The following is a 24,245-nucleotide window of genomic DNA, read 5'->3' on the forward strand; positions in this document are numbered from 1 at the left end:
CTGGATAGCGTTGTGTGTATTAGTGCACCCCCGACTCGTGTCCACGTGGCTGGATAGCGTTGTGTGTATTAGTGCACCCCTGACTCGTGTCCACGTGGCTGGATAGCGTTGTGTGTATTAGTGCACCCCTGACTCGTGTCCACGTGGCTGGATAGCGTTGTGTGTATTAGTGCACCCCTGACTCGTGTCCACGTGGCTGGATAGCGTTGTGTGTATTAGTGCACCCCTGACTCGTGTCCATGTGGCTGGATAGCGTTGTGTGTATTAGTGCACCCCTGACTCGTGTCCACGTGGCTGGATAGCATTGTGTGTATTAGAGCGCACATGACTTGTGTCCACGTGGCTGGATAACGTTGTGTGTACAGCACACCTGAAGTGTGTCCACTGCTTAAATAAGCATTGCACCCAGCAGTTCTGCCTATCACTTTCAGCCATGCTGGAAAGCTATGCCAAGAGCAGGCAGGAAACTCTAAATGCACCTGAAAATGTGATCATTTGATTGACAAGAAAATCCTTGCAACCAATCACCAAAATGCACAAGACTACATCCCACATTCACCTCAACTTTCCATCAGCGCAGCTACCAACAGTATTCACATCTGTACAATTTGTTATCTCTCAATCCAGTGTAGTTCAAACACAAGAGACTTCTTGAAAAATAAATCTTTGACCACTTTCTCCAACCCTTTCTTAAGATCTTGGATTTTAATTTCTAAAGTCAGATTAGTATTACCTCTTTGTCAGTCTTACACCTCGGTGACAGCCAGCTGGCGCTGTGCTGTCAATGGTTCTTTGTGACGCTTGTTAATCCAAACTGTACTGTGCGGTGTTATCACCCAGCAGCAGAGTAATAGGATTTGGAACAGATTCCATAAATGATGAACACAACTGGAAAGAATAACGTGCCTTTTTAACAGTTCTGTCAGCTGTTAACTCACATGACAATCCCATTATTGTATTTGATATATTTTATTATTAGTCTGTTAACAGTAAACTTCATTCATTAATAAAAAGACTACCGCTGTCTTACAGTACATCCCAACGTTCATTCCCAAAGCAGTACGAGCAAGAAAAAAACAAATACAGACAAACCCGTCCAATGCAATAAATATGTCCTTGCTTTCTCACTGAGGTAGCAAGGTGTCTTACTAAAGTTAGTACGTGATAAACTCATAGCCTTGCTGTATAACATGTTCTTCAAACTACAGTTGCATATTTACATTTCACTTTTACTCTATCTGTCATTTTGTGCTAGCTCTCATTTCACAGTAACTCTTGTTTCCTGTAGCTATCTGCATTTATATATTTGTGGTTGGTTTAGCATTACCTATCTGGCACCCGAATTGGCAAACAACCGTCATAAAACGACCTTGTTCAGTATTATAAAGTGACAACAAAAAATAACTGTTATCCATAATCACCTGACACTTTAGAAACAGCTAGACAGATCAACACCAAACTAAAATTTTTATATGTAAATAATAATAATAATTCTAGTTTCTCCACGTTAAAAATCGTATTGACTTGTATTTCATTATTTATTTTTCTTTTTTTAAAATGTTTCTTTTATTGAAAGAGATATTTTCTACGGTCTTCATAGTAATTAATTTGAATATCAGTTTAATATCCTGTTCTGTGTCTCCTCTACCACACCTCAGTGCTGATTGCTCTAGTTTTTTAATGTGGTTTTGAAAATGGGATTTGTACTAACTCACAGCAAATACAGCTGTTCTACACCCATAGTGGTGATTTCTAACAAATAACCAAGCGTCACAAATTCAGCTTTCAGAAGCAGTGGTTAAAAGCAGCAACAGGGAATTGTAAAAAATTAAAATAACATGATATGAAAGGGATTAAAAATGAAATATGATGTACTTTTAAGATTGGACCTTAGTTGTATGAGAAGGAAACTCAGAGACGTAACAATTGAGGTAAGACAATGGTAAGTCACATAAACTGATAATGTACTATCATGCTGTTATACCGTGCTATTACAGTACTTTCATGTTTCATGTCAAGTTGCACCAGTTAGTGTCACTGTTACACAGTCACTGTTCCTGCTTCTCATCCTGAAGAGCTGCCGCTCCAAGGAATAGTTCCAAACAAAGCTGTCTGTCCCCAGTGAATCTGGGCTCCTGATCAGCATGCACTCACTTTAATACCAGCTTTTACTTTGGTTTCCATAGGGAGTGGAAGTACTAACACATTACAAATGTGACTCTGTGCCCAATATACTGAGAGCAGAAACCGTTTAAAATGACTGCTTATTTTACATGGTAATCTTGTTTTTGGGGATACAATGTCATTTAATTAATTTATCACATACATAAAAATAACAATCATGGGGCTTGGAGAAAAAGATGAATCCTAATTCAGGTAAAAAAAAAAAGTGCATGCTCTGAATGTACTCAGACCATCCAGTTGAAGTTGGGTTGAGAAACCCCTCCTGTGCAGGTATATAGCAGATGGTTAACAATTTACATACTTCATAGTAAACACACTATCTGAGACCTCCTCAGAAAGACTGGGCTGGTTTATTAACAGAACATATACAAATCTTTGGTCCTATAACTCTGGGTTAGTCACACACAGGGCATGCTTTTTAAGGATCTAAACCATGCCAGCCCTCAACACTGGCTCCAGTAACTGTGGAAACACAAGCAGGATTACTACACAGTTCATTGGCAATGGCAGTACTAAGATCATGGTAAAGACCTCACAATAGCTCGGTACAAAACGATATGATACTAAACACATAAAAACAATACATGGCAACACACAAGCAGTAGTCATGAGACACAAGTCAAAGTACAGCATCTTCAATCAAAACATGGCATGGTAAACAGTGGCATAGTAGTGACATTAATAACACAGTAGGAATGAAAATTATTTATGCAATATCAGTGCTCCAGGATTTACTAATACCACATCATTCAGTAAACAAGTATAGTATTACCATACACCCCATTACAGCTGCAAATACAATAGCAAACAATGATCTACAGCCCCAACTTAGACTGGCAAGTGCAACTTAGACAGGCTCCTCTGATTATCCCGATACTCTCAACAATGTGTGATAAAGAATGTCCTGACCAAGTTTCAATCACAACTGGCTAAGCAAGTCAGAATTAAATAGGGGATTCCTATGTGCTGTATTATGTCTCTCTACGTATGTAATGTACTTTTTTACTGAAGCCTCCATAACCGAACTGACTAACCACAACCCTAAACTAGTACATTGTCTTTTCAAATGTTTCAGTGCTGCAACCCACAAGGGATAAATAGCAGATCAGGTATAGCGACCAGGTGTAAAATCAAATACAGCTGAATGACTGGAGCAAATAGTCCAACATTTCACAGAAAAAAAAATAAAATTTTTTTTAAAAAAATCGAGAAGATTAGTGGTTCAAAAAGGCCCTGCTGTGGTCATCAAAAGCAGAGTAGTTTCTTCAGCAGGTGTTCTAACTTTCCCCGTGGCCCAGCAGCTTGTCCTTCTCTCAGGTGCCCTCGTTGTGCCAGGCCCTCCTCTTCACAGGGACCCGATCGTTCCCCTGCCTACCCTTCCCTTCCTCGCTCTTGGGCCGGCTCCCGTCCGCTCCCCCTGGGGCCTGCAGGGGTCTCTGACTGAAGTCTGCCGAGAGCGGGGGGCCTGAGTGCCAGGCCCTTCGTCCTGGGACTCGCCTGGTCCCGGCGTCCATTAAGGAGGGTATGCGAGTGGGCCTGCAGCTCTCTGCATCCCTGGAGTCAGAGACCTGGCTGCGGTGGGGCTGTGGACGAGGGAGGGCCGGCTCTGAGAATGTGGTGTAGGTGCGTGGAAGCTCCAGGGGTTTGCAGGAGAAGGAGAGGGAAGGGGGAGGGGGGAGGACAGCGGGGGAGGCAGTGGGAGGAGGAGGAGGAGGAGGGGAGGCCTGTTGCCTCCGCTTCTCAGCAATCTTGCTCTGCGCTCTCTGCAGATCAACTTCTATCTGGTAGAGGTCGCCAGTCACTTTGTTGACGCGGTCGAACTGGGTCAGGAGGCTGTTGATCGTGGGCAGCAGGCGATCTAGATAGAACTGGACATCGTAGAGATCCGAGCGCGGGTCCAGTCGAGGGCCTTCACCCACGCTGGACTCCTCAGAGGCTGATGAGAGGGCCGAGTCAGCACGAGGGAGCTCCAGAGTGTCCGAATCTGGGCACAGCACTGCGGAGTCCCGAGAGGATCTGGAGGGCAGGGACTCCATCCCCTCGAACTTCACCTTGTGACGGAACTGGAGGAGACATGGACACACACATACAGACAGTCAGAAGCACACACAGACAGAAAACACATGCACAGACAGAAAGGTCACAATTAGAAGCAGGAGGACACAATTATCAAGGCCTTACAAAGTGCATAATGTGTGAAAGCAACAATCCATCAATTGTAAGTGTTACAACTAATAAGAAGTATATTCTCAAAGCATTTACTCCAGTCTTTAATTACCTCCTGCTTCTGATAGGTGAAAAACAGCTCCTGTTAGACCCAACTATGGCTAGATTTACACAAGCTATGAGTATCACGAAGATGCTCCATCTACAGTATGTGTGATAGAGGTAGGTCTGGATAGACACACAGGGACCTCCGCACACTGTATCCACAGATTGTTATTCTCGTGCTAAACAAAGTCTTCCATCACAACTGTATGGTGGCTTATTGAGGACATGGAAAAAAGAAAATGCTGTCGTTTCTTCCTTCTAAGTTCTTTAAATTAATCAAACTTTTTTCTATTAAAAACAAACTCCAACGTCAATTCCATTATCCGCTCTCAGTGTCAGTACCTCCTTGGTCCTGCTGAGGCCCATCCACAGTCTGAATCTCTTGATGAAGAACTCCACCATCTCGTAGTCCTGGGGCTCCATGGCGGGCCGGTACATCTCGTTCTGCACGGCCCGGTAGCTGCGCATCAGCACAGCCCCGAACAGGCGGACCAGCACCCAGCACAGACAGGCCCCACAGCTCAGCAGGTACAGCGGCCCGCTCAAGGGCCACTGTTGAGAGACCTGCCCCAGCCGCACCCTCCCTCGCAGGGCAGACAGCAGCAGCACACAGGCTCCTCCGAGAGAGCGGAACTCCTGCACCGTGGAGGAGAAGAGCTGTAGAACAAGGGGGGGGGGGGGGGGGGGGTGTTAACAACTAAATTACATGTCATGTGTATGGTGTCTAATTGTGATGAGATTATGTCTCATGCAGTCTGACTGAGGTTGCTATGGTTGCTTTGATTTGTGTTATAATAAAAGGTTAATGATTGATGGTTGATTTCGCATATGAGTTTTATAATATTCATTAAGTTGTCTAGAACAGTTTCATGAATATCAATTTTAAAGAAAAAAACATTGAATATTTAAGTATAGAAGTAGGAATTAGAGCTATCAAGTTAACAGTAGTGCATTGCCAGTCATATATAAGGAAACAATTGAAAGTAAAATAAAAAAAAGGAGAAAAGACGACAAAACATGAAAAGGGGAATAAAAAAAAAATAAAAAGGTAGGTTGTCAGCCCTGGGGGGCGCTGTGGCAATACCAGGCAGCCGCTCTGTGCGAAGATGAGCAGGAGCAGCAGCAGCAGGAGTGTTGCCATGGTGAGTTCTCGTCCTGCTAGCTGGAAGGTCTTCCCAAACACTGACCACTTCCTGACAAAGCGCAGCTGACGCACAATCTGAGGAAAGGAGCACACATAAACACACTGTAGTCACACTGTTAATATACATGTACTGCAGTTACACATATACTAATGCTTTTACACATTATAAGCCATGCATCCTCATTAACCAATGTGCATGAGAGGGCTTCATGTGCATGAGAGGACTATGCTTTGTCACAACCCAGTAGAAATCATATAAGACGTACATAAGACCATAAGAGAAGTTCTGAACGAGAGGAGGCCATTCGACCCATTAATGCTTGTCCATTACCTAGTAACTGATTGACCCGGAACTGGAAGTCAGGTCTTAAAGGATCCCAGTGACTCCGCAACAACGCGGCTTGCTAACCCATTCCATACACTCACCATGCTCACTATAATAACCCTAGTAATAACACTCCGTTCCTCACTGTGTCCTCCAGCCCTGCTCTCTGTGCTGTGCTTGAAAGAGTGACTAGGCTTGTCGACCCCTTTTAGCATTTTAAAAGCTCTCAAAAACCTTCTCAGTTGTAGGCTAAATATATTTTAATAATTAGTCACTAACTGAGTACCTGAAACTGAATGAAAACTGAATGACTGAATTGTCTTATATGCAGATTTTCTTTCCCATCTCCTGCACCCTTTGTTTTGGTCAGTAGGTAGTGCTGGTACCTTGATCGTGAGGATGCTGAGCAGGACGGCTGCCAGGTTGGATGCAGCCTCTGCGATGAGCGCCACCTTGTGGAAGTCAGTGAAGGCGTGGCGGTGACGCCGGTAGTGGCGGAGCTGGCTAGCGGAGAGTGAGAGGAAGGTGAAGTGCAGGCTGCAGACCCCCAGGCACAGTAGGATGACCAGCAGCTGCAGGTAGTGCCGGCCCTGCCTGAGGTAGCTCCATCTCTCCCTGGACAGAGCCAGCAACTCGGAGCAGAGGAAACACACACTGAACACCAGCAGCAGGACCTAGGAAAAGCACATTGCTCGTTTTAGCAGGACCTGAGCAAAGCACATTGCTCATTTTAGCAGGACCTGGGCAAAGCACATTGCTCATTTTAGCAGGACCTGGGCAAAGCACATTGCTCGTTTTAGCAGGACCTGGGCAAAGCACATTGCTCATTTTAGCAGGACCTGGGCAAAGCACATTGCTCATTTTAGCAGGACCTGGGCAAAGCACATTGCTCATTTTAGCAGGACTTGGGCAAAGCACATTGCTCATTTTAGCAGGACCTGGGCAAAGCACATTGCTCATTTTAGGGTTGTCTCTTTCCCTTTCTGTTACATTTGTTTAAATAACCAACCACTCCAGTATCCTGTTTATAAAAGTACAATGTAAGCAAAATAAAGTATGTTTAACCCTAAATAAATTTAGAAAATTACTTTTCCTAGATCAAGCTCTGCATCTGATTACCAACATGACGTAATTTGGGACAGAGCAATTCAGTCATTTGTTGCTGAACTTGAATAAATGCAAGACAAATTCCAAAATGCGATGTGGTAAAAAGAGGTAATATTGGAAAAATAAATGCATTAATTTTTTTTAAAAAAAGTGGTGAATGCAGTTGTACTTTGCGAAGTTTACACCTAACTGTCACAGCACACAAGTTTATCCATTTCAACATTGAAAAAGGCTTGGCCTAGTATTTCATGGCCTTAACTGACACCCACAATTTTAGTTTTAGCCCAATTCCATTGTTTTTTGGGGTTTTTTTTGTAACAGTTGGTCATTGCAGCTCAAGTGGACCAAGCTTGGGGTGGCATTTTCTCCTTATGGGGGGGTGTCCTGCAAAGGCAATGTCAGGGTCATTGTAATGCTCACCATCATGACGAGCAGCAGGTCTGCCCCCGAACCAGAGGGCTGCATGCGGAGGACTCTGATACTGACAGAGGGGACGGCACAGTCAAACTGAGGCAGCTCCAGCGCCATGGTAACCACCAAGAACAGGCCTGTGTCCCGGTGGTACTGCGTGAACTCTACAAACAACCCCCTGCTCCTGAGAGAGAGGGGAGAAAGGCTGGGGTCAAATGAAGAACAAATATCCGTGCTATGTGTGCGTGATGGTTAGTTGCTCACATTCTGTTGATCCATGATGACTGGTGAAGCCGTCTCAGAATCTCCAGGGCTGTCTCCGAGCTGTTCCCCAGCTCCACTGCCTCTCCCCCGCTGCAATAGAGCCCCAGCTCCCCCCAGTACCACAGCCTGCCAACATAAGCAGAGATATCTCCGTCACTGCACAGGAACAGCAACCAGGCAAGATAACACATCCTTTACTAACCACGCCCACATCCCCATAACAAAACAATTAGTTGCAGGTTCTTTTCAAGTAAATTAGGAGTTTTGCATTTTGCGCTCTACAGTTTAACTTCTGTTTCCGTCTCTCCCTTTTGATACAGTATCCGAACTGAAGAAAAGCTGCACTGGCACTTTACAACACAGACATCTTATTCAGCATTCGTTTTATAACTAAATAAACATTAGGCCTATTACATGGTTATCTTTCCTAATGCATTTACTTTTTTGCAGCCAAAACTGGGGCGAGCCCATTCCCTCTTCCCCTTTCCTGACCCGCTCTCCTTGCACTTGGTTTGCTTGCCTGTTGCTTCGAACTGAACTCACAACCACTGTTTAGCCAGTCTACTTTAATTATCAGTTTTTAAACTAAAAATAATCTCCGACATGCAAGAGAAGGGTTTTTATTTTTTGTAAAAAATATAGTGTTGATTACATTGTGCTTTATGCATGGTTAATTCAAGGAAAGTTAAATTTTTGCTTCATTATATGTGCATTATAGAGAGGGTGTTATTTTATTTTGTATTTTAGTCAGATGTGTGTTGTGTCCCGCAGTTTCCCCCATCTCCTCCCCTGTTTATAACGCTCTGCGGTTAGAACGCTCATGTTGTGTGTGTGTGTGTCCCCTGTACGTGTCCGTCCGTCCCCCCCCCCCCCCCCCCCCCCAAGACCCTTGTTATAGCACTGCAACTAGAGAATCGGCTATCCAATTGTGATAAAACATGATAAAAGTATTTCTTAGATTGTGTTATTGATAGTAGAATATGTCTATATGCTTATAACCCTGCCCAACTGTTATGAAACTCACTAAGGACATACTTTAGAACACATTGAGTGCATTTTTACATAAAGCTACAGAATGGCTTATCCAGTTAATGAAACCTGACCAAGACACTCTTTAGCACATTTACATACTGATAGTATAATAACCTGGACAGGCTGTTCACACAGGAAGTAGTAAGATGTCTGTGCACTTTGTAATGATTTAAACTTTTGCACTGGAAGAAATTAAAACCCTCTCTCTCTTCACCTCTGTCAAGTCCTGCTTCAGTACTCACTGAGGATATCCTTTTGGCACTTACCTTGGAGAGTCATGTGACACGTGAAGCACTCTCTGATTGGAGCTGGTGTTGCTCCGTGTTTGTGTGATGTACGGGGTGGGGGAGCGATCCTGAGAGAGCAAGCCTATGTTGCCATGAGAACCACACCCTGAGAACCAACAACACTCAAGTCAGGGCAAGAAAGATGGGCAGAACAGTGAGGGTGTGGCGTCGTGCTAGTCTCTCTCCCCTCCCTCTTCCTGATTACTTCTGCACTTGTAGGTCTCTCCCTATCCCCCCCACTCCCACTGTCCTTCTCTCCTACACCCTCCCAGAGGAGGATTAAGATTTCATGGGGCCCTGGGGCCTGTCTGTTAATCCGCTCCTGCACCCTCCACTTCTAACCACTTTCTCTACACCCACCTTCTCCCTACCCTTCTCTCTCAGCCCAACCCACTTTAACCTTACATTATCTTCCACACCCTCCCCCTACCCACTCTCTTCCCTAACCCTCTATCTGTCCCCACATGTTTCATCTCACTCTCTCCCCTTCTCGCCTCCACCCTCTATCCCACCCAATGTTTTGTGTCAAAGTTTGAATACCAGGCAGGGTGTCATACCTCCCTGTGAGCGGAGCTGTCTTAGTCGAGGCACTCCTACCAGACTGAGGCTGGGGTTCCTGTAGAGGTGAGGCACCAGCAAAGAGTCCATCCACAGCCATGCCTCCGCACCCCTGCGGACACAACCAATACACACACATTACTAACACAGCACACACATTACTAACACAACACACACATTACTAACAGCACAAGTTAACACAGCACAAACATTACTAACACAACACACATTAATAACAGCACACACACATTACTAACATGGCATAGACATTACTAACACAACACACACATTACTAAAACAGCACACGTATTACTAACACTGCACACACATTACTAACACACACACATTAATAACACCGCAAACACATTACTAACACAACAGACACACATTACTTTCACAGCACACACATTACTAATACAGCAGAAACATTACTAACACCGCGCACACAATAGTAACACAGCACACATAACTAACACAGCACACACATTAACAGCAAACTCATTAGTAACACAACACACACACTAATAACAGCACAAACATTACTAACACAGCAAACACAGTACTAACAACGCACACATATTACTCCCAGCACACACATTACTAACACAACACACACATTAATAACACTGCACACAACACACACATTACTAACACCGAACACATTACTAAAACAGGACACACGTTACTAAAACAGCACACACATTACTAACACAGCAGAAAAAAATACTAACACTGCACACACATTACTAACACAGCAGAAAAAAATACTAACACTGCACACACATTACTAACACCGCACAAACATTACTTACACCGCACAAATATTCCTAACAGCACACACATTACTAACACAGCACACACCTTACTAACACAGCACTCACATTACTAACAGCACACATGTTACTAACACAACACACACATTAATAACACAGCACAGTACTAACAGCACACACATTATTAACACATCACAAACATTACTAACAGCATGCACGTTAGTAACACACCACACACACATTACTAACACAACACAACACAGGTTCTACTGTATGTCGACTCCTATAGAGGGCATAGTATGCCATGCCTACCCTCTCAGTGCAGTGAAGTTCCGGCCCTCCCGGGGGGTGGAGAGGAGGGAACGCTTGACAGCTGCCTGCAACAGCCTACCGTTGTTGTCATGGAAACTACCCTGGTAGTTCACCACCAGAACCACCAACAGGAACAGCATGTGCACAATACAATCCTAGGAGGAGACAGGTCAAGTTAGGGTTATAACGGGTTGTCATAGAGATGGCCGAAGTGGGCGGCGTCAGAACCAGGAAGAGGAATGGAATACACAACAGACAGTATGAAATGAAATGAAGACGCCTGTTGGCGGCTGTTTATTACAAAATAAAAGGTTTAAACAAACAGAAAACACAGGACACGGCACACGTCGCCAGAACAAAACGGACTAGGCAGACAAACACGGTGAGCAGATACTTTATGTTGTTGTTGTTGTTGTTGTTATTATTATTATTATTATTATTATTATTATACTTATTACCTCAGTCTCCAATCCCGTTCTCCACTCACGAACACCCAACCCCGAGTATGTGACAACGTGCATCTATATATACTGTTGTGCTGGGATTCAATTACCAATTAATTATTCACTTGAATCCCAGCACGTGAATTAATAAAGTGCAATTCCCTGTGCTCACATATTACTACATTTTACTTGCACGTGAAGTGCTGTGCAATCCTCGTGCCTAAATACACATAGACATTTTTAAACACTCGTGTTACACAGACCCATTTATATCCCGTGTACCAATGTCTATACACCAACATTTAAACACACCACACGCAACACATAACAGATAATATACACAGGGGCGGGCACTTTGTCACACGGGTTCATAACCAAGTGTTGAACAAAGTAAAGAAGCCTGGTGTAATGGGCTTTGGAAAGTGCTGCATTGTGTACAGTACCTTCATGAGCTGGCGCAGGGCTCGGACCCTGCGCGCCTCCTCCTTGGCGTGCAACAGCCCATATCCATAGGGAGCGCGAACCTTACCAAGCCTCTCCGAGGACCTCTTAATGAGGGGCTCCTCCACCAGAGTATCTCCCTCGTCTGGGTCCACAGCCTTCAGAACCAGGGCCTGGAACAGAGCCTGCAGCACCACCTGCAGCACGCAGAGAGAAAGAGAGAGGGGCTGTCAGAGGACTCCACACACACTAGTCATACCCCTTAACAGAGCCTGCAGCACACAGAGAGAGAGAGAGAGATAGAGAGAGACAGAGAGAGGTAAACTTTTATAAAAGACCCAACACAGACAGTGCTGTCAGAAACACATATGAAGTTGCTCTTTAAGGCTCCCAATGGTATTTCAGTATTACAACTGTATCACAGGACTGTACTAAGTAACTATGACTTCACCATCACATTTATGTACACTCCACAGACACACAGTACAGTCTGGGAGTTTTCTGTTCTTTGTCCTGTGCTAAATGCATTCATCGTGCCTATCTATGGTTAACTATGACTTTACATTTCTCTGGTCTAATGTTTTACTCTTCTTTTCTCTATACCTTGCTAGCTTGTACCATGATGTCATTATTCTATTACTATGCTTTTACCAAGGTGTACTGGATGATAAGGAGTAGGTAAAGAAAGAGTACAGTATAACACTAATACAACATACCCACATACACATACAGACACATATATAAGCACACACACAGATCCAGACACACGCACACACCCATACAGAGATCCAGACACAAACACCCACACACACCCATAAAGAGACAGACACACACACACAAAGATACAGACACAAACACACACACACACCCATACAGACACACACACAGATCCAAACACACACACCCCCATATAGAGACACAGACACAAACACACACACCCATACAGAGACACAGACACACACACCTATACATAGACCGGACACACACATGCAGACACAGAGATACCGACACAAACACACACCCATACAGAGACACAGACACATACATACAGAGACACATGCACACTGCGATCTCACCTTGGCCGGCTCGATGATAAGTGCGGAAGTGAGGAATGCAGACAGGAAGGAGACGAGCCACATGAGGAGGACCGGGCTGTGGAACGAGGAGCCGTAGAGCACAGTGAGAGCCACGCAACCCACCAGCACTGCCAGGACCAGCAGATAGGTAGCAGTCAGCACCCAGGGGGGGAGAAGCCAGGGGCGGGGCCGGCGAGACACGCCTGCACAAACACACAAACCAAGATTACAACTCAACCTTTTTTTTTTTTGTAAATTTAGTAGTCAGCAATTATTTTTTGTATTTTTCTCCCAGTTTAGAATATCCAATTATTTTTTACCGCTATCACCCCCGTGCTGACTCAGGAGTGGCAAAGACGAACACACACTGTCCTCCGAAGCATGTGCAGTCAGCCAACTGCTGTTTTTCACACTACAGACTCACCATGCAGCCACCTCAGAGCTACAGCTTCGGAGGACAACGCAGCTCAGGGCAGCTTACAGGCAAGCCCACAGGCGCCGGCCAGACTATAGGGGTCGCTGGTGTGTGGTGAGCTGAGGACACCCTGGCTGACCTAAGCACAGCCCCCACCAGGCAGTGCTCAGTCAATTGTGCACAGCCCCCTGGGAGCTCCCATCCACGGTTGGCACTGGAATAGCCTGGACTCAAACCGGTGAGGTCTAGGCTATAGGGTGCCTCCTGCACTCCACGCGGAGCGCCTTTACCAGATGCGCAACTCGGGAGGGCCACAACTCAATCTTTAAACAAAAAATAATAATAAAGTCTTCAATTCCTCAGTTTTTTTTGAGAATCAGAATCTTTTATTTCAAGTTTACTGACCAATGCGAGTGGAGAAGGCAGAGCCAGGGTGGGAGGGGGGCTCAGGGCTGGGGAAGAAGCTGCTAGCCGAGGTAAACCCTGAGATGCAGGAGATGGATTTGTGCCTCTGACCTCCGTACTGCTTCCTCTCATCAACCAAGTCTGACCAGCCACTGCACGAGCTTTGCAGCCTAGACAGGATGAGACGCACACTGTGAGCAGCAGCCCTGCAGCACATACACTAATTACAACATAGCTCCTCTGCAAGGATTGAATTGATTAAGAGGAGCATGTTTACATTTACTAACTGTAAGGAAATCTCCATTATCACGCTAGCTACAACAAGCACAGTACAACGGAGAAGACGTGGACATTCAACCAAACAATGAGGTTCAGACCAAAAACAGAAGAAATGGGGAAGACTGACTTTATTTTGAATGCATTATTTATCCTCCATTGAATTTTGATTATTTTTTTTTTTTACTAATAATGATAATGGCAGAGGCTTGTTATTAAATGCGATTCACTTGTGTATGCTTTAAGATGCAGAGTACTGTATCTACATAAGAGTCAGACAATATTATTATTACAACAATACATGTCTTGTTGGTTTTGGGCTGCACCACTCATGCATTACTGCACAAAACCAACATATTATTGTGTGATTATATATTTGACCCATTGTTAGTCTAATTAACCATCATGTATTACTGTGTCTGCACTGCAGGATACCAGGTGGAATTTCTGTAATAAGGTTGGTATAAAAATTACCACTAGGGGTGTGCACCATTTTGTTCTTCCTTGAAACAGTGACTTTGTAATGAAAAATCTCAGACAAAATTCTCAGTTTCAGTGACTAAACACTAAATTATTATTACTGCAGGACATTCAGAACTTCTAAAAGAAATGTAACGACTACCGTTTCAACTAGATGTCTTTTTCAATGCCTTTAAGTCGGAAAGTTACTTATGAAGTTTCTTTTAGTATTTCTAAGCGTAACACTATTGAGTGTTTAATAGTTCTGGTTGATACAGCAGGACAATCTAACACTGCAGTCCAGTGCTCTAGCCATTGTGCTCCCTGGGTCAGGATACTCACAGGTCGGAGAGGTCAGTGTCAGCTCGAGGGGAGAAGCGACCGCTGTCTGAGGTCACTCGGCCTGAGGAATTGCTTGCTGCCCTCTCATCTGCAGCGATGGACTTTATCAGGTCTTCCTCTGCAACACAGCGAGAAACTGGACAATATAATAAAACACGCACAATAGAACCTGTACGATCAGGAAACCAAGAAAATGAGGAAAAACAGTATTATAGTTACCTCATGGTCAACTAAAAAATGCAGTTTCCATGTACAAAAACACAGCAAGAATAATCTATGGGGTACGTCAAATTATGAACTTAAATAGAAATGTAAAAAAAGTATCAATATGTTCAGAGGTTATAAAGAATGTGGCAGTGAAAAGGGTAATTTCTACTGAACAAGAGAGAGAATCATAGAATACAGCTTGTAAAGGTCTGTAGTGCACAACTCTGTGCCAACTAAAAAGCCCTTCTATCATAGCATGTGGTGTGCATCATTGAAATGGACAGAGGCTAAAGCAATGCAGCTGTGAAGGGGTTATTTTTTACTGGACACACTGGTAATAGAACTGAATGAAGAAATTCAAAGAATACAGCGGTGAACCAAACATTGAGGCAGTACCTCAAAGTGTACATGCTTTCTGTTGGCAGGTATTAATGAGGTACATTTATACATTTATGGCAGCAGCATCTAAACAAATTACTTAATTAGTTGGTTATTGTTTAAAAATAAAATAATTTAAGTTAGGTTTTAATCAAAGAAAGGAGGAAACACTTTAAATATACAATCCTTTATTTCTAATAGGTTTTGTCATTAAATTTATACTGATCAGTCTCCATGTGACAGGACATTGGGACATCCAGCCTGTGACTTGCTGAGAGTGGGAGTGCAGTATTTCCTTACCGGAGAGAGTGAGGTGGTAGCGCTCAGACCCAGATAAGGAGAAAGACAGAGGGTCATCCTCAGAGCTAGAGGGAGACTCCAAACCCAGCTTCAGTACCGCTTTCTTCCTCTTGAGGATTCGACTGCGGCTCACAGCAGGCTCTGCAGAGAGTAGGTCAGGGATATCGAAGATACTGTCGCAGGAGGGCCAATGCTTCAAGAAGCTGCAGGGACAGGGAGCAGGAGCATTCACCACGGGGCACTCGAGCAACACTGCACTACCCAATACTGATCCACCCAAACACATCAACACTGCATACCCAATAGTGATCAACACAAACACATCAACACTGCACTACCCAATACTGATCAACACAAACACATCAACACTGCATACCCAATACTGATCAACACAAACACATCAACACTGCATACCCAATACTGATCAACACACACACACATCAACACTGCATACCCAATACTGATCAACACACACACACACACATCAACACTGCACTACCCAATACTGATCAATACAAACACATCAACACTGCACTACCCAATACTGATAAAAAATAAGGGAGTAAAAATATTTGGAAGGAGAACCAATATTTCCAAACATGGGTTCCTAGGGGGAACGAATATTCATTCCTGAAGGGAAGAAATATTCGGGGGGAAACATATATTCACTGGCACATACGTTTATCCAGACATAACCCTAAGACAAATAAAAAATAATAAAATGATATTTGAAACTACAGATTCTGAATCTCTTAATATATTGTGCTAGAGAATGTGCAGATTTATCACAACTGGGCAAAAGCACTTCTCTACATATATGTAAATGTAAGAGTGGCAGACTTACAGATGCACACAGACCCTGTCCCGCCAGACAATGCTATCCTCAATAACTTGTGCTAAAGAATCCTCACCATGACATCACACAGACGGACAGGGCACCTCCACGCCCCCTGGATCCTGATCCTCTATAACACTAAAATATATGATGCCCTGACTGTTCCGGTGGCCAGGGAGGATGACAAACCCTGTTACAAATACATACTGGAACAGCAAGACTCCAGCATGACTTGGGTTTACCTCTCATTGTCCAGTTTAGTGGGATTGCCCAGGGCCGATTCCAGCTTCTTGCTTCCCAAAGATTCCTGAGGATTACAACTCAACATCATTAACACCCTTACAAAACCCCTGCACAGTGATATGGTAAAATATAAAATGATCCCACTGTTGTACCATTCTAGCAATCACAGTCTCATCCCAGTGTAGATGCCCTTGTGCTACCGTTTCCCTTCAGTACAGAGTCATTGTAATATGTAGCAGTCCTTCACATGATTCATTTGTGATCCAGTACAAATTAAATTCACTGCTGGACTTAGAGGCTGGTAATCATTGAGGAGTGGTATCCACCCAGAAAAATGTAAACACCTGCGTGTCTGTGTAATATGTGTCTAAGTGAGAGTGTCTGCGAGTATCAGCATGTGTTTGTGTTATACGCATCTGTGTGTCTGTGTGATATCTGTATGTCTGTCTGCATGTCTGTGTGATATCTGTCAGTGTGTCTGCCTGTGTGTCTCCGTGCTATATGAGGCTGACCGAGGAGTCAGAGGCCCCGTCCATAATGGAGTCCAGCCTCCCTGGCAGAGACAGGAAAGAGGAGCTTCCCAGCTCAGAGTGCTCCATGAACACATCCATCTCCACAGTGAGGGGTTCTGAAGGCTGGGGCTCTGGGTCTTCCACTGTTACCTGAGAGAACAGAGAGCGTGGTTACAGAGGGGAGGGGGAAAGAACAGGTGGTGGAGAGGAGGAAGGGGAGTGCAGGGAAGAAGAGAGGGAGAGGAGGGAAGAGGGAGAGGAGAGAGAGAGGAGATGGTGGGATACCTTGCTGCGTGTTCTCCTGAAGAGGAAAATGAAGAGCAGGTAGATCGGACACACCAGGACAGCGATGGTCATCCCCACAGCGATGGTCTCTGCGTTTACAAACACATGGGCCGAGACTCGACTCCTGCAGGAAGAGAGAGAACATAGCTGCTACTATTATTATTATTATTATTATTATTATTATTATTATTATTATTATTATTATTACCCATTACAAATCTCATCTGAAGTGATATCTGGTACTAGGTCATTTCACCTCAGCAGTGCTTTTGGAGAATGTTACTGACTGAAAGTATGCCAGTCAATAGGGGAAGCAGCTGGTTGGTTAATGTCAGGAAAGAAGGCATTTAAGGGGTGGGAACAATGTAATTCTCCAGGTAACCAAGTAAATGCAGATCTACCTGAAAGTAAGACTTTCAAACAGAGATTTCTTGAACTTAGTGTAGTACCAGATGCTTGAAAATGAAACTACATGTTTAATGTACATGTGTTACTTTCAGAACTGCACGACAGGTAAAATTCTTGAAATTGTAGAGAACATTGACTGACCTGGTGTGTTTGTCCCCCACCGCCCCGTACCACAGTGCCCCTGCTGCCAGGTAGAGGTACAGCAGAAGGGCGCAGCAGGTGACTCTTTGCACCCGGGTGAATCGGCTTCGAGGGGGGCGCTCCCACACTGACACCCACAGGTGCCCATCCCACACCCCCCGCAGCAGCTGGGCACCCAGAATCCGATAGAACCCACGTAGCTCCTGAGGGCCTATCAGACAGACGGCAAACACAGGAAACATGTGAGGACAGACCCCCCTGGAATAAAGTCTGTTTTAAACAATAGCCCGACAGTGCTCTCCCATTGTTTACTGTGGCGATCAGCTGTTCTGTTATTGTTCAACAATGAAACTGCAAATAAAGCATGACACCAATTAATCACACCTGTTCTAAAATCACTGCTTACTGGTACATAAGTTCTGTTCACCTTCCTACAAAAAGGATATTACTGCTCTAGAAAGAGGGCAAAGAAGAGCAACCAGAATTATTCTAGGTTTAAAAGGCATGTCATATGCAGACAGGCTAAAGGAATTTAATCTATTCAGTCCTAAACAAAGAAGACTATGTGGCGATCAGATTCAAGCTTTCAAAATTCTAAAAGGTATTGACAATGTCAACCCAGGGGACTTTTTCGACCTGAAAAAAGAAACAAGAACCAGGGGTTCTCCAGTAATGTTGTTGAAGCTGACACACTGAGATCCCAACACCCAGTGTGCTACACTATATATGAGCTTAACATGCAGCCTACAGCACTCAGTATTCCCAGGTGGACTCCCATCCAAGTACTAACCAAGCCCAACATTGCTTTGCTTAAGCATTGCATGGTAAGTTCGATCTGAAGAGCTTTTTGCCGTCAGAGACGTTGCCCAGGGGTCACTACAAGGAAGTAGCTCTTCTTGACCCCCTGTGCTACAGTGATTATTTCAGACAATGGTAAATAAATCACTTTAAAAAGCTGTAGTATGCTGGTGATAACTGCATTGCTGTAGCATGTTCCTCTGTATTAAACACTCTGGGCTCAATTACGTCCCTGTGGCCAGGGACACACCCCTGGGGGGAGGTATATAAACAGAAGAGTTCCTCACAGGCAGCGAGCACCTCCTTTTCCACCATGCCTTCGTTCCTCTCGTTCTCCACAGACAGCCAGTCCTCTACCAGGAAGAAGTACATGTTGTCCGTCTGTCTGTCCCACACAATGACATACTGCAGGTACCAGGAAGGGTCCAAACCTGAGGGCACAACACCCAGATAACAACACAGGCTGCAGGCTTCAAAACCAGGCTGGAGGCTGGGCAGGGACACTCAATTCAATTACATTCTAATGATCTTTATTGGTATGACAAGCAGTGGGAAATTCAATATACCACATGTACAGCAATATAGAACGTACGTGTGTGTGTGTGTGTGTGTGTGTGTGTGTGTGTGTGTGTGTGTATATATATATATATATATATATATATATATATATATATATATAGCTCTGGAAAAAATTAAGAGACCACTGCAAAATTATCAGTTTCTCTGGTTTTACTATTTATAGGTATGTGTTTGGGTAAAATGAACATTTTTGTTTTATTCTATAAACTACTGACAACATTTCTCCCAAATTCCAAATAAAAATATTGTCATTTAGAGCATTTATTTGCAGAAAATGACAACTGGTCAAAATAACAAAAAAAGATGCAGTGTTGTCAGACCTCGAATAATGCAAAGAAAATAAGTTCAGATTCATTTTTAAACACAATACTAATGTTTTAACTTAGGAAGAGTTCAGAAATCAATATTTGGTGAAATAACCCTGATTTTTCAAGCACAGCTTTCATGCTTCTTGGCATGCTCTCCACCAGTCTTTCACATTGATGCCAAAGCTGTCTGATTCCAGCCTTGCTGAAGCACCCCCAGATCATCACCGATTCTCCACCACATTTCACAGTGGGTGCGAGACATTGTGGCTTGTAGGCCTCTCCAGGTCTCCATCTAACCATTAGACGACCAGGTGTTGGGCAAAGCTGAAAATTGAACTCATCTGGGGGTGCTGCTGGAATCGGGCAGATTTGTCTTTGTGAAGGGCGCATGAATCAAGCCAAGTATAAGGTTGTCCTGGAAGAAAACTTGCTTCCTTCTGCTCTGACAATGTTCCCCAACTCTGAGGATTGGTTTTTCCAGCAGGACAATGCTCCATGCCACACAGCCAGGTCAATCAAGGTGTGGATGGAGGACCACCAGATCAAGACCCTGTCATGGCCAGCCCAATCTCCAGACCTGAACCTCGTTGAATACCTCTGGAATGTGATCAAGAGGAAGATGGATGGTCACAAGCCATCAAACAAAGCTTGAATTTTTGCGCCAGGAGTGGCATAAAGTCACCCAACATCAATTTTTTCCAGAGCTGTATATATATAATAACAGTATGAGTAGATGTATTGAAAAGCTTCTTCTGGATTTGGTCCAGTAAAGAATAAAATGAGTCTCTGTAACCAACCGACAGTGAAGAGATTGTTTCAGAGTCTCTCTGGCCTTTTAGTTTAATTTGTCTCTGTTCCCTATGAGTCCCATCTTAGGTGTTAAGTCCATAATAGTGAGGACAATTTTCTTTTCAAGCACTCATGGGGGCATTTTTCAGCACTCACCAGTGTTGTCATGCCACACCCTGATCTTCCAGATCTCTCCCAGATTGGCGTCGGTCTCGATCTGGAACTCATCCAGGCTGTTCCTGTTGAAGGCCCCATCCTTGTCCAGGTGCCGTGAGCCGCTCTTATTGAGCCCGTACAGGCTGATCCCAACGTGGGCGCTCGTGCCTACAGACAGGGTACAGGGGGTCACTGTCCCATTGCTCAACCCCCACAGACCTGCTTCTGAAATGACTCCTAAAAGCTGATTCTGTGAAGTGGTTACAGACCACTGGTTTCTGTTCTCTCTATTATTTTGTATTGCGATTGCCACAGTATGGGGGACATAAATTAACGGTCATTTCTAAAACCACCTCACTTCAGAAATTCAGCTTTAAGGAACGGCCCTTGAGGATGAAAAAGGACATTAAATTTAGTGCGCTTGGTAAATAATGATCTAAGCAGAAACAGCATTAGAGAATGATAGAGATCACACACAACAGGATATTAAACTCAGGGTCGGGGGCAATTCCTGTTTTTCAAAATCCATTACCTTTCCAATTCTTTTTAAAATCAATTCATAATTGTTGTGATTGTTCAACTCCATTCCTTTGTAGCCAATGTAATCGACTAACAGTGTCTTCAAGTTAAGTACTTTACTGCCACTATGAGAAGCTAATTTTAACCGAACATTGGTAATGGGAAATATGTATATTGTATATTTTTGGGTTAATTGTTGTAAATAGATTAATTTAATTAACTGTTTAACTGCTGTGGCGCTGTGCCAGGGAAAATTAACTGTCTGCGCAGAGCAGCAGCTGAAAGCAATCAGCTGTTCCAGTGGGCAGGTGGGCGTGTCTCATCAGAGGAGCGTCAGTATAAAAGCATAGCGATCACTATGATCGGGGCTGGTGCAGGGCCTGCTGTTTTCACGGCACCTGTGATTTATAGTTTGTTGTATTGTGTTTTATTTTTAGTGTTTGTTTTTTTTACAGTCTTGTACCGTCCTCTGTGCGCTACCGTTGCTGACAGCATCTCATGACATTATTGCTTGTTTTTTTGTTTTGTGTGTTAACAAATACTGAGCGCCATGCTGGCGTGTCTCACTGCACTTCTGTGTCTCTGTGCCTCCATTCCAGCTCTCACCTTCCTGTCTGCCTGCTTCAGTGCAGGAACAACACAGAAGAATGCCACAGTAGGACAGCTTTTTAGCAGCCTAGTTGAGCAGTGACTGACCTGAGCCCTTGGTCCAGCCGGTCTTGACCATGACCCTGTAGTGGTATCGGCCAGGCTGTCCACAGAGTGGAATGACTCCCACGTGGGTCACGTCAATGTCGTCCAGTTTGTGTGCTATCAGTGCTGTAGCCAGGTAAATGGCCAGTAGGACAGCGCAGGTGATGACTGCCACGTGGCTGTGGACCGGACCCTGGGCCTGAAACAGAGTGGACAGGAAATGAGCTCAGAGCTGGACACACAACACACAGCATCCATCAACACATACAGACTGTCTAACCTCTTCACTACTGCTTTAGCTGGATCTGCTTTCTGAAAGGCAACTACAATAAGAAACAACTCACAAACCCCTACATGAAATGTCTGACAAGCTGACATTAAAAAGACCTTTAGCAGAGTCGTAAGGGTTAAACTGAGTGACAGACAGCAGGAATCAACTCCCCAGTAATGTTGTTGAAGCTGACACCCTGGGATCCTTCAAGAAGCTGCTTGATGAGATTCTGGGATCAATAAGCTACTAACAACCAAACGAGCAAGATGGGCTGAATGGCCTCCTCTTGTTTGTAAACTTTCTTATGTTCTTATGTTCTAATTTGCTAAAAGGAAGCAGCAGAGGCAGCTGTTTATTGTGTAGACCTGTTTATCCAAAATGAAGAGAAAATACAAGCAATGCTAGTGCTAACAAGAGGTAAGAAATGTATTTTAAAACCTTGGTTAAGACTCCTTTGTATATAGGACCAGTGATAAGGTTGCTAGTGCTCATTAGAGGTAGGAAAGAGTTTTTTTAAAGCTATGGTTAGTACTCCTTTAAAGTAAGACCAGTGATAATGTTGCTAGTGCTAATGAGAGAGCAATAAATACATTCTAAAGCCTTGGTTAACACTCATTTATGGGGGGCAGTGACCAGGTTGCTAATGCTAACAGAAGGTAAAACATGGGTTTGTTGGTTAGTGTTCCTTTATAGGGAAGCAGTGGTAATGTTGTTAGTGCTAATAAGAGTTAACAGTGGAGTGTAAAGCTTGGTGGGATGGCTCTGTCTGCTGTTACTCACGGGAGGCAGGAAGACCAGGGCGTCTGGGTAGATGAAGAGGCTGGCTCCGAAGACAGTGAGGTGCTGGGTAAGGCAGTGTGCCTGCTTGAGGCTGGCCCGCTCCAGGGGGCTCAGGCCCTGCGTGCTCCAGAGCTTCTCCTCCAGGCTGAAGAACTGGCAGAGCGATGAGAATACAGTCACCCTGGCCTGCACCTGTGCCTCAGATAGGACGCTGCTCACATTCACAAAGAACTGCCGCACCGTGTCGTTATACCTGCCACCACCAGGGGGAGAAACACTCACATTACTAATTGAGAGAGGCATTACTGATGCAGCTGATAGAACGAGTCACAGAACCTTCACTGCACTACAGGTTGATATTCATGAAGCTGTTCTAGACTCTTCCTGGCTTGCAAACAGATGTCTTTAACTTGATGTAGTGTCTGTGACTGGTAGAATGACTGCGAATCATTGGGATAAAACAACTAGTTGACTACTAACCACTTTAAAAAATATATAATTATAAAATGACTGGTGCTCAATTTGTGTACAGTTTTGTAAACTGCTTTAAAACTGCTTGGAGTCTTTTAAACGTACTTTTCAAAGTTATAAAATGTCATTAATATGTAATGGATTGCAACCACAACTGAACTACTGTCCATCTGAAACTGCACACTCGACAAAGACTTTATTATTAAAGTATAAACTTCGTTAGTTCGTTACAAGTAGCACTTTAAACATACACAAACATGCTGCTTTGAAATTGAAGTGAGGGATTAGCAGAGTACCATTCAACTATTCAGTGTTAAACCTAACCCTATGTACTGTTTACTATAACATGTGTTTCTTTGAAACTGCCTATTAGAGAGCTGTGTAGTGAATGGAAGTGCACAGCATTGTAGTAGCTGGAGCCCCTTCAAGGCACTGGCTGTATGACTCACAGGGGGGACAGGAAGACAGTGTGTTCCCCAGCGGCCCAATCAGAGTGCTGGAAGAGGGAGACTTCCTCCATCAGAGAGTGCTGGGATTCACTGGGGCCCGGTCTCGCGTCAATGTAGATCCGTACAACGGCATTCCCCTCCTGCTTCGAACCTGGAACAGAGAGAAGCAACTGCGTGAAGAGGCAGTGCTGTTAGGATATTGAGGGAACACCAATTTACAATGACCTACATTTATATATTAGGCATTCATAAAGCAACTTGCAGACTTTTCTTTCATATGTTATGTGTTATTGTGGTTTGACTCTGAGCTTAGGTGCTGTTTTTTGTTCTACTTCCTTCCAGTTGTCATAGAAATTTATAATGCAAGCTATATCAGACAGTGCCTTTTATAGAACTAAGAGCCAGCGCCATCTAAAGAACAGACACTGAGGATTACATTCTTTTTCTACTGCTGGCAATATACAGCTGTGCACTAGATGGCACTGACAGTTACTGAACTAGCCAGGCAACTAGAACTAAACAGCAGCTCCTGCCTCAAGCATATTAACATAAAAAATATAAGAAAGTACAAAATATATACCCTGTTCCACCTGATTTC

The 24,245-nt window shown here is 44.1% G+C and overlaps 1 protein-coding gene across 2 annotated transcripts in view; it reads right to left on the bottom strand.

Moving 5' to 3' along the window:
- Positions 1–953: 953 nt before the first annotated feature.
- pkd1b (polycystic kidney disease 1b) overlaps positions 954–24,245 on the bottom strand; it is an 88,303-nt gene continuing 65,011 nt past the window's right edge. For both annotated transcript variants that reach the window (XM_041219816.1, XM_041219817.1), the window contains 23 exons: positions 23,648–23,798; positions 22,728–22,980; positions 21,680–21,875; positions 20,465–20,632; positions 18,920–19,063; positions 17,835–18,045; positions 17,286–17,409; positions 17,001–17,150; positions 16,488–16,552; positions 15,411–15,613; positions 14,526–14,643; positions 13,449–13,618; positions 12,629–12,831; positions 11,555–11,749; positions 10,669–10,823; positions 9,583–9,695; positions 9,005–9,131; positions 7,707–7,832; positions 7,452–7,626; positions 6,311–6,598; positions 5,540–5,674; positions 4,798–5,112; positions 954–4,247 (listed from right to left, as the gene is read on the bottom strand). In XM_041219816.1, coding sequence (XP_041075750.1) covers positions 3,498–4,247; positions 4,798–5,112; positions 5,540–5,674; positions 6,311–6,598; positions 7,452–7,626; positions 7,707–7,832; positions 9,005–9,131; positions 9,583–9,695; positions 10,669–10,823; positions 11,555–11,749; positions 12,629–12,831; positions 13,449–13,618; positions 14,526–14,643; positions 15,411–15,613; positions 16,488–16,552; positions 17,001–17,150; positions 17,286–17,409; positions 17,835–18,045; positions 18,920–19,063; positions 20,465–20,632; positions 21,680–21,875; positions 22,728–22,980; positions 23,648–23,798 — 4,535 coding nt within the window. In that variant the 3' untranslated portion in view covers positions 954–3,497. The remainder of the gene's footprint in view (positions 4,248–4,797; positions 5,113–5,539; positions 5,675–6,310; positions 6,599–7,451; positions 7,627–7,706; positions 7,833–9,004; positions 9,132–9,582; positions 9,696–10,668; positions 10,824–11,554; positions 11,750–12,628; positions 12,832–13,448; positions 13,619–14,525; positions 14,644–15,410; positions 15,614–16,487; positions 16,553–17,000; positions 17,151–17,285; positions 17,410–17,834; positions 18,046–18,919; positions 19,064–20,464; positions 20,633–21,679; positions 21,876–22,727; positions 22,981–23,647; positions 23,799–24,245) is intronic.

This window comes from Polyodon spathula, chromosome 20 (assembly GCF_017654505.1).
Source record: "Polyodon spathula isolate WHYD16114869_AA chromosome 20, ASM1765450v1, whole genome shotgun sequence".
Lineage (NCBI taxonomy): Eukaryota > Metazoa > Chordata > Actinopteri > Acipenseriformes > Polyodontidae > Polyodon > Polyodon spathula.